Here is a 15351-nt window from a genome sequence, read left to right on the forward strand (position 1 = left end):
GAGTCTGGCGAACGAATCGGTTGAAGGGAGACAGATCTATCACCGGGCGCCAGCCCCGCCGAGGACTTCTCCACCAGGAAGAGTCGACTGTAGAGGCCCAGCGACTGATCCCATACGATCTCCACAGCACGTTTGCTCAGCATGGCTTCTACTTCCTGCTGAAGTGTCACGTCCTTGGTTGAGCCAGGAACGTAGGTTTGCAGATGGATCTGGTTGGAGGTGAGGGGTGGCAGAGACTCGAAGGGTAGTAAATATCCCTCCCGAAGGATGTTTACTATCCAGGTCTCCGCACCATAGCGCTGCCATGTTGCCCAATGGCTCGCCAGGCATCCCCTCACTTCCGGCAGCAGGTGAGGGGGAACGCCGTCCCTAGCGTTTCCCTCCTCTCTTCGACTTCTTCCCAGATCCTCCTTGAGAGAAGGACTAGGAGGAGGGCTGGTTGTGATCACTCCTTACAGCATAAGTCGAAGGCAGAGTCTTTCCTCTCAGCTTCAACGAGGCGACCGTCTTGGCTGCAGAGGAAGCGCTAGCTAAACTCTTGGGCTTAGCCGCAGTCATCCGAGGTTGCCCAGCCACCTTGGAGACTGCCTGGTGGACAAGAGAGTCACTGTCATCAGTGCGCCGCTGTTCCACCACAGCGTCCACCATCTCTCTGGGGAAGAGAGAGGAGGAACTCCGCACCGGTCCATTGCGAAGATCCAGAGCCGCCTCACGCCCAGCCACCCTGGTCACTCAGGTGAGAACAGCGTCTCTACGCCAGCAAACCAGGTTGGCCCACAGGTTAGCCATCTGGTGGGCAAGGTAGGCGATGGCCCTACCTCCAGACTGGCACAGTCTCACAAAAGCCGGGTCCCCTTCAGGAGTGATGTTCCCCAAGGAGGCCGCGGCTTTCGACACTGTGAGGGACCACAGGTCGATCCAGGAGACTACTTGGAATGCTGCCATTGCGGTAGATTCCAAGGCAAGTGCCTCTTGCTGCGAGAACCAAAGGTTCTCTGATAGGAGCTGCGACAGAGACAACCCCGGAGTTAGCCTAGCTAGCTCCAGGTTAACCTGTTTGGGCGGCAGAGGGTCCTGTGAAGGCACGTAGAAGCACCTCTGTCGCGGTAGAGGTGGAGGAAGGAGCTTAGCAGACCTACCAGACCGAAGCGAACCCTCCTGTCCGGAGACAAGAGCGGCCACTTGGCTTAGTACACTGTCAGCCAAGGCCGATCGCAGCAGACCCACCGTCATCCTGGGTTCCTTCTTAGGTCCCCAGAACGACTCCAAGCCCGATGTGGGCTCGGAAGGTGGGAGCGGCGATCCTTCCCCGAGGTCGTTGTGCTGACGAATCAGCGCAATAACCTCCGCGAACGACCTCTGGATCTCAGGAGTGACTGCATCCTGTGGAGACGGACCGTCAAGCCCATCCAGCGAGAATGCCTCCTGAGACCCTCCTCCTTCCACAGGAGGAACCACGACAGACCCCTCCTGGCCACCTCCTGCCACTTGCGCATACGATCTGGTTGGTCCGATCACCAACCCGCGGTGGCAATCGAGCTGCAGGCCTGGTCGAGCGGCTGGACCGAGAACAGAGGCGACAGTCCCGAGCGTCAGAAGAGCTGCCGCTGGTCCCCCTCTCCGCCCGGTCCCAATAGGAGCGGCGGTCAAGGGACTGAGGGGACCGCTTCATCGCCTCAGCCCGCGAGCGGCCTGGGACCGTCGCGTCAACCCTGGTTACCAGCGTATCGCCACGAGAGCAATCGCTGGTCTGGTGAGTCGCCTGAGTAACCCCTGCCAGTCTTCTGCTCCGTGCCTGGATCCTGGCACCGAGCAGACTCGGTTGCCTGGGTCTTGGCTGCACTCGGTGACTCTAGCGAATGAGAGGCCGAGACGGTACCTGGCATCGAGGCAGAACCTCTGGCGCCAGGCGAGGAGGTACCGGTGTTAGCCGGCACTCCTCCGGTCCCTGTCTTCTTCTTCCTTGCGGAAGGAGAGACGGGCCCCGTTCCCGAAGGAACAGGAGGACCGGCGGAAGTCCCAACCTTCCCACCGGAGTGGGATGGACCCTTAGAAGTCTCAGAGTGAGCCTTCTTGGGGGGGGAAGAGGCAACCTTCTTCTTCTTTGGCTGTGGGGCCTTAGAAGTTGAAGGGGAAGCTGACAACATCTTCCTCCTCTTCTTCTTCTTCATCAGCTTCCTCAGCACCAACGTTAGGTCTTCCATCCAGGACGGAGCCGGGGCAGTTGCCAAAGCAACAGGGCCCAACTGCACCTGTCCGGAAGGACCTGGGGTGGGAGCAGCAACACCACGGGCAGGAACGACAGCGGCAGGAACTGGTACTGGGACTGGAGCGGCAGCGTACTCAGGAAAAGGAGGCGGGGCAGGAACCGGCAGCATCCTCTACAGGAGGCAGGTCCAGAGGAGAGCTCTTGGGACACCGGAAGTCTGGGGCTGCAGCAGGAGCGGCAAAACCAGGTGGCGGCGTCACAGCAGGCATTGTAACCTCCGGCAGAAGCGCCTGCACAGCAGCGGTCGGGGTCACCATGGCTACATGCTGCGTGTACACCAGGTGTGGCAGAGCAGCGTAGTCCGGCGTGGTAGTCGTGGTGATCGGCCCGTGTGTTACCGGCATAGCCCCTCTCACCAGGTGACTCAGCAGCCCCTGGACTGTCGGTGTCCCTCGCAGCCCCAGCAAGTACCAGGCCCGTCTGAGATCGTCCCCAGTGGCAAGCAGGTCTGAGTAAGGAAAAGTCGGGTGAGTTACTGGGGGGGGTCTCCCCTCGCCTGGGGGGGGGACAGTTCCCACCCCGAGCGAACGGAGGACCCCGAGTACAACTGGATGTCGGGGTATCTCGCCCCCTCCATGCTTGACTGATCGAGAGAGGAGAAGAAGTGAGAAACCTCCCCCGAAGGGGAAGGAGTCATATGAGGGAGCTGAGATGGAGGGAGAAAAGAGGAAGACGTGTCCGTAACCAAGGGCGTAGCCGGAGAACCCTCCGACGACTCCTTGGCCGGCTTACGCGGCTTCTTCCTCCCGCCATAGCGCTCCCACTGCTCCTCCGACCAAAATACACAAATATCACGTCTCGGTGCGAGAGCATTCTCACCCTCTACACAGATACAAAACTCATGAGGATCAACCGTAACAGATGATCGGAAGGCCCCACACTTACAGCCCTCCACACCAGGGCATAATCTGCGGCTGATGGGAAGCGAGGGGCACAATCTGCGGCTGATGGGTGGGGGGGGGGTCTTTCCGGCTCTTGGGAATCCATATTCACTTGCAATATTCACTGAGAATGAAATACAAAACACAGATACGTACTTTGCAGGCTTTGTACATTCACGCTGAGTAAACGGGAAAGATAAACAGCCTTCATGAAGTGAAGAAAACAGAGCATACGAATGAAGCGGGCAGAGAGACGAGCAGCACATCCATCCACTAGTGCGGCTGAAAGCAAAGTGACTCCTCTCCTTGCAGTCGAGCTGACCGCCAACTGCTGGACAAGTAGTTAACTATCGAACCGAACCCCCTTGTTCGAAGCTTACGACCGGTTCAGCTGCCGCTAAGTACCTTCCTATTGTTAAAGGACTGAGGGTTTGTATATGTATCAGAACAATTATAATTTCCATCACTATATGGGATGAAAAACTAGAGTAGTACATTTTTAAAATAATGAGACTTTAAAAAAGAGCAATTATTATAAACTAATACTTCAAAAATTAAATTATTCCTACCTGAAGGAAAGCACTCAGGAAATTTGCCAGCCGCAGGGCCATCCTAGCCTCATTTTCAAACTGCTTCTCAACTCCAAATGCAATATCACCACGAAGAACCAGATCATCAGGACTAAATGTTTTACAGTTCTCTGCAGTGACTGACTTCAGGTACTCTATCACTTCTTCAACATTCATGTTGCTTGTACGAGATGCATTGGCACCAGTGACATTATTGTAATCCTTTGAGAGATATTTTTGCCGTTCATATTCCTCCATGCGATTGTAGTCAAACGGCAGCTTTTGAATCCCTGATAAAGATAATTTAGAAATGAGAGTGAATTAAAATACAACTGAAATATGTTTCTGCATAGCTGGAATAATAAACTACCAAGCTACAATACCTACTGATTAGCACAGAAAATCTGGAAATGCCCCAATTCTTTATCATCACTACTGCAAGGAATTATCTATGACTTCCTACAGAATCTCTCTGAAAGCTCCTCAAATTCTTCAATTAGGTTTTGCCTTACCTTCCTTTCTGTCAGATTTACAAAATATGTTTCAGTTTTCATGTACCATACTTGCCGGCATTTAACACACCCTCGCATAAGATGCACCCCTATTTTACAAGGATATTTTGCAGAAAAGAACTATTTAGCATGTTGCATCTTAAAGTTATTGAAAGATAGTTAAAAGTGAATTTATAGGGAAAAATGTTCAATTCTTTGCATTAAATATAATAATGTGAGAGTATGCTGGAATAAAGCATGATATCATATGTTAATTTACACAAACCTTCGAAGGAAACTCAATGAAATTTACCATAAATAAACGAAATTTATGTTACTTTCGTAAGTTTGTTATTTATAATAAAATATTGAAACGGCGGAATTATCAGCCTGTTACCGCAAACTTACAAAAAATTGCTTAAGATACATTGACAGTTAGCCTGTCAGCCATTTGCAATGAGGGTATGTTAACAAAATCATAACGCCAACCCTGGTGGCCTGTAGCAGTAACACATAAACGTTGTTTATTTATGGTACATTTCATTTAGTTCCCTTCAAAGGTGAGTGCAAATTTACATATGATTTCATATTTTATTATTCCTGTAACACAATTTACTGTAATAATTAGGTTTATTTTTCAATGTTTTATTATAGGCAACAATTTTTGTGCTTACCCACTAGGCTTAGCCTACGGCGCTCGGTTTCCCATCCGTAATATGGCCGCCTTGGACATAGGCCAGTCTTTTGGTACATTTAAAAATAAAGAAGTGCATCTAATACTCCAGCAAATACAGTAACTGTTATTCACAGAATTCATTTATTGACCACCCAGTGAAAAACTAAAATTATATTTGCATCTGGAAAAGACATTTGGGAGTACCAAGAAAAGTACATTGATGGGTATTCTATAAACTGATGGTATCAAAAATACTCACAAAGCAAATAAGAGACAGGAAGGTATATCAGAAGAATCTGCAATTTATATTGGTGTTCATTAAGGATCAGAACCAAGTCCTTTATTGTCCACCATAGGATTGCAGGGAACTACAACCATGTGTAGAAACAGGGTCATGGAAGCTGCTATGTATACATCCTTTGTGATAATAGTACAGTCATAGAAAGAGGTCTTGAAGTTGCTTACAGATCAAAGATTTGAAAAGGGAAGATTGCAATTTAACCAAAGTTTTACTGACCAAAAAGAAAAACAAGCTGAAAATACTCAGTTAAGTATATCTCAGTTTAACCAGACCACTGAGCTGATTAACATCTCTTCTAGGGCTGGCCTGAAGAATTAGATATTTTTATGTGGCTACTAGGAACCAGTTGGTTAACAAGCAATTGTTTGTTTGTTTGTATGGTGTTTTTACGTTGCATGGAACCAGTGGTTATTCACAAATGGGACCAACGGCTTTACATGATTTCCGAACCACATCAAGAGAGAACTTCTATCACCAGAAATACACATCTCTCACATCTCGGTGGAATGCCCGAGAATCAAATAACAAGCAACTGGTTCCTAGCAACAGGACCTATAGCTTATTGTGGGATCCAAACCACATTATATTGGGAAATGAATTTCTAATCATCAGAAATAAATTCCTCTGATTCCACATTGGCATAACGGGGAACTGAACTCCGACTACCAAAACAGTAGGCGAACACACAACCCACTCATCCAACGAGGAACTTGGAAATACACAGGATTGTTACATTAAGACAAATTACTGGTGAAGGGAGGAAGGATGATTATTTAACCTGGATAAGTGGATTGTGAAAAGTGTACTAGTATTGAAATGGTAAAGAAAAAGAGTAGCAATGTAGCCTGCATAAAGCAGTTCTAAACTATTGGTTATCAAAAATAAGACTGTAATATCATAATATCACCACCACCGCCAACATTCTGTCATTCACATCTTTCCCGTGCTTTGTCTGCCACAACTCTCAACTAATCTTCAAACTTCATTCTCATAATTCTCATCAAAGTAGGTCTTAATCTTCCAAGCCTACTTGGGCAAACTGGAACCAAGCTGACAATATGAAGTAGTACTCTCTCAGGGGTAGTCCATAGGTCCTGTCCAAGTCATCTTCATCTCCCTCTCATCATTATCTCATCAACATATGGAACTTCTGCCATTTCCTTTATGATGTCGTATCTAGCTCAATCCTACCCTCTGGTGTCTAACACGCTCTCACAGTTTCAATTTAAATAAACAGAATCTTTCCGATACTGCATTGCCTTACCACGAGTCAAGTCTGTTTTTGGCAATACAGGTCATACTCGAAATAACTGTAACGTTGCATTTGTATGAAATTCCAATCTATTTGATTTTCAAATCTTATTTAGACTTTCATTAAATTCCAATTCAAGAGAACCTGTACTAAATATCATTGTTCTTAAATGTCTGAAATTTTCAACGTCATTTATTCTTTCTCCCTTTAATGTTATTTTTGTCAAGAGAGCCAATACTTGATATCAGTGTTCCTAAACATCTCAAGGTTTAACTTCTTACTTCTTTCTCCCTTTAATATTATCTTGTCCCCTATGCACGCTCTGTCCTCATTTGATATTTTTAGATTTATTTTGAGTCCCATGTCTACTGAGCATGCTTAGAAAATCTTGTGGATTATGGCAATAAAAATAGCATCAACTGCATATTTTAAGTCTATCAACTTTCCATCATTACTCCTATATTTTTAATGAAAAAGGCGAATGAATGACCAAAGAAAAAGTTTAACTTCATTCACTTTTTTTATTAAAAAAAATCTAGGTCAAACAGCAAAGATAAAATAATATTCTCTTCTGGCACCCGACTGTTAACCGCAAATTACACTTGACAAGATCCCATTAACATTAACTTTGCATCTACTTCATGGATAACTTCAATTAGCTTTACACAGTATATAGAAATGAATGCCATGTGATGCTGGATCTTCCAAAACATTGGTTTGTGGATACCATCAAGTGCCTTCTTGTAATAAAAGAAAAAAAAAAATCATCAGAAAGGGATTTTTAAATTCCAGTTTAGCAGGCAAAAATCTATGGTGCATATTAAAGATTGCATTTTTCTACACAGCTGAAACAAGGTCACTAAGATGGACAATGAAAAGGAGTTTGAAGAGAGGTGACACAAAATGCTGACATTCAGCATTAAGAGTCTAAATGAGCACACTGTTGTGAGATGTAGCATCCAGAAGTCAAATATATAACAAGACTGAAAGTCATGGTGATGGGTACATGCATGAAACTTGAACCACAATGAAATTCATGCAGTTTGTACACAAGACAGCAAAACGGAAAAAATAGTCATAAAAAACATTAATGATAGTAATGTAACTTGATTCATCACAACTCAACATTTCCCATATATTGCTACTAGATGACACTTTAACAAGAAAATAGTAATATTTGTACTCTAACAGGGCTCACCCAAAAAGGATTTGTTCATGAATATGAAGTCAAAATAAAAACTAAAGAGGCGGCTAGACAGTTTAAGTGAGCGATCACTTTTGAAAAGGAGGAAAATGCTGCAAAAAAAGCCTTAAAAGACAGTTTTCCAACACCACAGTAGTACTTACATCCAATTGGGGTACAACTGAAGGAGTTGCGATACTGGTAAAGTGTTGCTCTCTCAATAAGTTCTCCAAGGTACGGTCGACGAACCACATTTGGTAATCGATAGCCTGGCTTACATCGACACTGATAGCCACCTCTTCGAAAACCATAACCGTCTAAGGGTTCACACTGTTAAATAGTAAAATTTACATTTTTTATCATCATCAATAGAGCATGTGTTAATTATTAACAATATGTTAAACTAAATTAAAGTACCTGCCTCAATACAAATACATCTATAGAAATTCTCATTCTCATGTTATAAAAGCAAATGATGTTTATGTAAAGAGGAAAAAAAAAAATTTTATATTATGGGTTCCTATCCTTAATTTTCATTACATACAAGCCTGCAATAAAGAACACCACAGAAATCAAATAAAACACATTGTTTTATAGAAAGCAATCAAAATGTCAACTCTGAACTATGAGGAACCACTACTCATAAGGTAAAGCTATTACATAATAGCCTTGATATTGTAGTATTACATAGTGAAATATGATATTGTAATGATACAATTAAGTTTGTTCATACTTACCTGGCAGATATATATATAGCTGTATTTTTCCGAATCCGACAGAAATTTAAACACTTACGACACACGCAGTGGGAGTCAGGTGGTTAGTACCCATTCCCGCCGCTGGGAGGCGGGTATCAGGAATCATTCCCATTTTCTATTCATAATTTTTATTTCCACTGTCTCCTGAGGGGAGGTGGGTGGGTACTTGATTATAATATATCTGCCAGGTTAAGTATGAACAAACTTAATTGTATCATTACAATATCATTTTTGTTCATGAAACTTACCTGTCAGATATATATATAGCTGAATCCCACCTTTGGTGGTGGGAGTAGACAGAATAGAAGATTTTAGGAAACATATATATGCAGATAATTGATATCTTGATTCCTTACCTGTTAGCATAGCTGACTTCGTGGTTACTGCCGCGTAAGTCTGCTTGTGCTACTAGAGTTGCCAGCGAGGTAGAGACCTATATAGCTGGTGCACTCCAGATGATCTGTCACAGGGCGAGACCACGACGTGACTAGACCATATTGACCATACCATGAGGGCTATAAGAAGTAAAATAAATATATATATAAAAATATATATCACCACCTGACCCACCTAGCCAAAGTTAAGGGTGTGTTAACTAAGGCTTAAGAGTTAAGAAGTCACCGTTGTCGGCGACTCAAACTACTAAATTAAGAGCTCTTCCTAACCATTTTCTACAGGATAGGATGAGTGGTACGTCTCGTCCCGCCCCAAGATTGTGTCTGCAGACACGTATGGCCCTAGCGAGCAGCAGATCTCATATGCCATCTTCACATCTCGCAGGGAGTGTGAATTGAACACAGAGTTGCTTCGCTAAAACATGGTACTCAGGATGTTGCTGAGTGCCGTGCTCTGTTGAAATGCTTCGAGGCCGCGCCCTCAACCATCGTGAGCATTCAAAATCAAAGATTTCAAATCTTTGTGCAAACACAAAGGAGCTTTTTTGAAAGACCTCCTTAACAATAAAGCCAGGGGTGTTCTTCGATATGGGCAAGTCTGGTCTTTTCGGAACACTGCAGATTGTCCGTACGACTTCGACTTTCTTGAGTTTTATGTAGATAAAACTTGAGAGACCTGACAGGGCACAGGACTCTCTCTGGCTCCTGCCCCCTAACTTGTGCCATCCTTGCTTCCAAGCTCCTGGCCCAAGGACAAAACGGGTTTCCATTCTTAGGCCATAACGAAAAGCTTAGAGAGCACACCGCCTTGTGTTCTCTAAAGCCAAAACTTGTGACGATGGCTTAAAATCTCACTGACCCTCTTTGTCGTATCTAGGGTGGTTAGAAAAATGCCTTCCTGATCACATGCAAGAAGTTAACAGGTAGGAGATGTTCGAATGCTTTGACATCAAGAACTTCAGACTATGTCTAAGTTCCATCTTGAAAGCTTCGATCTGGACATGCACAGTACTAACGTCAGGTCTGTACTAACGTCAGGTGACCGACCAGTTGACCAGTCAGACGAATCAAGGACAGCAAGGCTGTACCCTGAAGACCATAAGGCACTATTCTTCGCTGAAGGATGAGTGTCTGGACTGCCTGGGCGATTCAAGCTAAGCAAACCTTGGGGGGTGTATCAACGCAACCCAACGTCGTTAGCGAATCAACTCCTGAGCCACTCCTGACTCGAGCTTCTGGTGCCAGGAGAAAGGAGCGAGGAGCAAAAAGGCGATTCAGTCCCGAAGGACGAATGCCTGACAGTCCCAACCAACCGGTCTCATGTTAAAACGATCATCGGGGGTGTATAAACGCAACCGACTTCGTCAACAAGAAACTCAGGGCTACTATATGTCTCCTGATCTCGCACGAGTGTCTGACTCCGAGAAAACGTGAGACAAAAAGTAGATGGTGAGCGAGTTTCGAGATTTCACAGAACTCAAAGATCGTGAAGGGCTTTGTTGTTTGACAGAAGCAAATCTCTGAGCCCAAAGGCCGTCAACAACATATTTGCGTATTCTTTAATAGTTTGTGACTGCCAGCTTATCCCATTCTTCAAACGGAAAGGGAAGACTGCAATCTTATGCTGTCAACATCTCGATAGTCTTAACGTAGTCAGACTCAGAGCGGAGAGGTTATAGGTACCTTTCGTGTTAAAGGAGACCGACTCTCTCGGAAAAGGTCCTTGGAAGGACGTGACCTCTGTGAATCTAGGGTCTTGAAGGCCAACATGGGGCGATTAGCGTCATTGTCGCTCCCTGTGATGATATAAATCATCTTATTACATTTCCTAAGCGATTGAAAAAGGGGAAAAGAGACTAAACATCCATCCCCGTTCAATATCATAAGGATGGCGTTTAATGTTACCGCTCCCGGATCGAGAATAAGGGAGCAGAGAAGAAGAAGCCTCTTCGTCCTCAACCTAGCGAAGAGATGAATGAAAGGACGTCCCTAAAGTCTCCACAACTCTCAACATACTTCTAAAGAAAGATTCCACTCGGAAGTCAGTAGTTGTGCCTTCGATCGAGACGATTCCAACGGACTTTTGTAATCCTGTAACGAACCTCTAGACTCTAGAGGATCGTTCCATTCTACGCTGTTGTTATAATAGGCTCTTTCTCGTAAACCCGAACCGGGACCGAGAAGAGATACTTCCTAAGATATGAGAGAGCTGTGGAAGATCAGAGTTGATATGGACCATGGTTCCAAAAACTCGTTTCGAGGACTGGAGGGACGCTGAATTGCTTCCACTTCTTTCAGATTATGATCCAGGACATCTGAAACCCTCTCCAGATGTCCGGCACTTTCTTTCTATCACCTCAAGAGATACTTAACGCACCGAGAGATGTTCAGAATCATTCCTAGATCTTTAATAAAATTTCAGTTTCCCGGTAGGAAAAAACTGTAGAGGTCTGAATTGCAGTCTCTTCAGGGAAACAAACTTCTTTGTTAGGAAGGAAATTGGTCCCCAGCAAGCTCATCCATTCCCTCACACAGTATGTTTACTTCCCTAATAAGGCTGCGCTTTGCCTAAGCAAGAGAGCATATAATAGTGCAATGTTGTGGTAGACTCGTAGTCCTATACCGTGCGGTAACGAGCACCGAAAGGAGTAAGATATCTCTGTAGAACATATTAAGGCCAAACGAATGCAATGTTTATTCATTCATGTAAGAAATCCCCTCAATCTTAGGCTAAAGTCCGTGATTGTAGGGCAGAGATACAGTTCGTCAGTCAATCCCGCAGGAGAGAGAGAGACGTAACTGCCAGCACAGAGATACGGTTAGTCAGTCAATCCCGCAGGAGAGAGAGACTTAACCTACCGCGCATGACAGCGAACGAGTTGGTACTGGCTCGTTTGGACTGGAGGAGAAGACAGTGACAGCAGCAGCTTACGGATTCCGTCATAGTCCGTCTCTTAACTTTGTATGCCTGGGTTGCCAGCTACCCTGTTCTATGAAGAAAAAGGTCCGTTATTTTTAGCATAAAGAGACTCTCAAGCGGTATATTTTAAGCGAAACAGAAAACGCTAAATATATAGATGCGTTTGTGTCGTCAGAACACTACCATACAACGGTAAAAGATAAATCGGAAACTCCTGGAAGGCTGCAGGAGTAACGATTAAATGTCCTTAAAATGGACCATAGACCTCTCGTTGCCATCCGAAGAGGTAACTACAGCAAGCGTATATGACTTGAACCAACCAGAAATAAAATAACGCAAGGCAAAATATGAAATTATATCACAATAAAGTTTGTTCATACTTACCTGGCAGACATATATATAGCTGAATTCGGAAATACAGCTACATACATATCTGACAGGCAAAATGTTTCATGAACAAAACTTAGGAGAATCGAAGCAGTCAGCTCAAGCTTCTTATGTTATTGGACATAAGGGTTCATTGAGTAGTCTACAAGTCTATTTCTTGTACGAGTCTGCGAATGACGAATGAGAGCTCTTTCCGAATCTTGTCAATAAGAGCTTATTCGCTTACGCAATATCAAGTTAATGAGATGTTTTGTCAATGAGAACTAACCCATTTACGGGACAAAGAGATATTTTGTCAATGAGGGGATACCCACTTACTTGACAAAACGATAGTATATTGTCAATGGGGAAAGTCACTGAATTGACAAAAACGTAATCCAGGAAGTCGAGCATTTTATTTTACGATTCCCGTCTCAAACGAGGGGCAAGAATCCTGTTAAGAGACTGGGCTTACGTCAGGTAGAACGACGATGTTCAATTCGGCAGCGTAGTCCCGACTAGGAACTAACAAAATCTATCATCTGAAAAGCCCTTTCAGATGGGCTAAAAAGCTGGCAAAATTATCCTGGGAAGAGGAAGAAACTCTCCAACCAGCTTCCTCTCCCGTATCACAACTAATGCCTGCTAAAGCTTAAAATTTATTGGCAGTATGGCAAAGGCAGTCCTGTCTTGCGCTTTCCTGAAGAGCGTACTTTTGATGAGTGCCTTTGCAAGAATCCTACTGAACGTTGCCGAGAGTCCTGACGTGCAGGACATCGAGCCTTTATAACCCGTAACTGCCTTATCGCAAAGTCTTGACTGCGGTTGGCAACTTAAATTTATTGGCAGAATGGCAAAGCTTGCGGTAGAGAAAACGAGAATTTCCCTTGAGCTTCCTTAACTCCATCCACCTATGCGAAACGCAATATTAATTGACAGAGACCTCTTGAATTCACGAAACCCGATGTCTTGCTGGGTTTCGAAAGAAGAAGTTGTCTGTTCACTTTAAGCTTACTCCGAAGCACTGCCTACTTCACATTCTTTGCAGGTGAGGTAGAAGGTATCATCGAAGGTAGAGGTAAAAATTCTTTAAAGCCCAAATCTGAAACAAGAGCTTGAAGAGTTCAACAGAAACGTTCAGCCAGGCGACACACCTGGCGTGCGCTGGTGCACGCTCGGCGTCACGCTCGGCGTCCACTGGAGCGCGCTCGGCGTCCACTGGAGCGCGCTCGGCGTCCACTGGAGCGCGCTCGGCGTCCACTGGCGCGCACGCTCGGCGTCCACTGGCGCGCGCTTGGCGTGCACCCGCGCGCCCCTGGCTTGGGCGTCCGCTCTCAAAAGCTTACTGCTACTATGACTTCTTTTACGTATTTCTCGGTGGAAAGACGGACACGAGTTCAGGCGACGTTTCGCCTTCTTACTTCTCACTGAAACGCATAACGAGAGAGAGAGAGAGAGGACGTGAAGCGTCCTCTTCTATAAAGCTTCTATTTAGAGGGCGCGAGTCCATCCGAAAGCTCCAACCCCTGCGCGGGGAGGACGCTTCGGAGGACGAGAAGCAATCCTTCAGGATTCGTGCACGTGCACGCACTTAGGCAGTCTGGGGATTTTCATCAGAAACTGCCGAAGGCACGCCAGATCGGTGGGGGTTCCTCGTAACCCTCCTTCGGCTTTCGACATTGCTCTCTCCCTGGTTCTGGGAGTCAAGCAGAGGTCCCGGCTAGAGGCGAAACGAGGCCGATCTGACGCACCCTCCACTTACACAAGGGGTATCACTGCACTTCTGCACTTCACTTTTAACTCTCTAAAGCAAGCACTTTCGATTCTAAGTTACGAATCGAAGGAGTATCAGAGAAAGGGCAATTTCTCTACAGACACTGCTTAGGGCCCGAAGGCAACACTGCAGGGTTAGGAGTAACAATTACAGAAGTAGCACTTCACAGCAATGAAGGAGAGCGAGCATCTCTCGTAGACATATACATAGCCCGTAGGCCATACTACAGGGTTATGCAAAATAAAGTCTACAGGAAGGTTAGCAGGTTCACTACCCTGACTTTTGTTACTGATTAATTGCGTACATACGAATCATACGTCTTCCTTACGGAATTAGACATGTTTACTGATTAATTGCGTACATACGAATCATACGTCTTCCTTACGGAATAGACAAAGTCTCACACTCCTTACATGACAAATCTCAACAAAGAAGCAAGACCCATACCCCTCGTAACATACCAAGTGCGAATCTACCGAAGCTTTCGGTAGCCCACACCCTATCTTTGCAGACAAAACCCCGTCTGAAACTAGCCTAACTAGATTCAGATATTTTATGCAAAAATGAATCAAATTCAAATCAATTTAAGATAGCGTATGCCTAGCCACAAATCCAAGTAAATAAATCAAAAGACAATTAGGATACTTAGCGGCAATGAAGTTTCCAAAATCCTAAGACGGAGGTACTGAAAACAGGTGTTTTCAGCACCGGCGACAGAAAAATTATGAATAGAAAATGGGAATGATTCCTGATACCCGCCTCCCAGCGGCGGGAATGGGTACTAACCACCTGACTCCCACTGCGTGTGTCGTAAGTGTTTAAATTTCTGTCGGATTCGGAAAAATACAGCTATATATATATCTGACAGGTAAGTTTCATGAACAAAATTAAGGTTACATTCTATGCAAAATTTATCTCTAACGAGACCAAACTCAACTGGGGTTTAGCTTTATTGCATGGTAAAAAAAAAAATTATGCTTCTCCTTACATTTCAAAGTGAAATCTGAAACTTGACTCATCACTACACTAGTTGACATGTAATGTTAATGCACAAACTATTCATGACAGCTATTAATAAGGTAGTTGAGCCAATGAGAAATCTCCACATACCTGTTGTAACATCAGAGAGAAGGGAATCATGATGTATCACTAATGCCAAATATAAATAAAGCATATTACTGACCATAGGACCAAACCTTTAAAACTTTGAATTATGTCCTGATTAACACAATTCAAGCATTTTTCCATCAAAGCATCCTAGATAAAACCTAATTATGCCTACATCTTCAAAAAATTTGTTGATATAACAAAACCAAAGGAGATTAAGACATTTTCATAACTGCAGTTTGCTCATACCTTTGTTGGTTCAATGAAGTACAAGACAAACAATGTTTAAATAGTTGTACAGCCAGATGGGCTTAAACACACACAACGAACACGTGAAAAGTATAAAATACTTTTCATCACACAAAGCATACAGCAAAACACTTTTAGCAATGTCTCAAATCTGTTGAGC

At 44.5% G+C, this 15351-nt stretch overlaps 1 protein-coding gene across 1 annotated transcript in view; it reads right to left on the minus strand.

Moving 5' to 3' along the window:
* The window catches only part of LOC135205415 (uncharacterized), a 157647-nt gene that overhangs the window by 68929 nt on the left and 73367 nt on the right, over positions 1 to 15351 (minus strand). Inside the window, exons 7-8 of the mRNA XM_064235957.1 lie at positions 7787 to 7952; positions 3720 to 4009 (exon numbers count right to left, since the gene is read on the minus strand). Of these exons, the coding sequence (XP_064092027.1) occupies positions 3720 to 4009; positions 7787 to 7952 (456 nt within the window). The remainder of the gene's footprint in view (positions 1 to 3719; positions 4010 to 7786; positions 7953 to 15351) is intronic.

This window comes from Macrobrachium nipponense, chromosome 24, assembly GCF_015104395.2.
Source record: "Macrobrachium nipponense isolate FS-2020 chromosome 24, ASM1510439v2, whole genome shotgun sequence".
NCBI classification, from domain to species: domain Eukaryota; kingdom Metazoa; phylum Arthropoda; class Malacostraca; order Decapoda; family Palaemonidae; genus Macrobrachium; species Macrobrachium nipponense.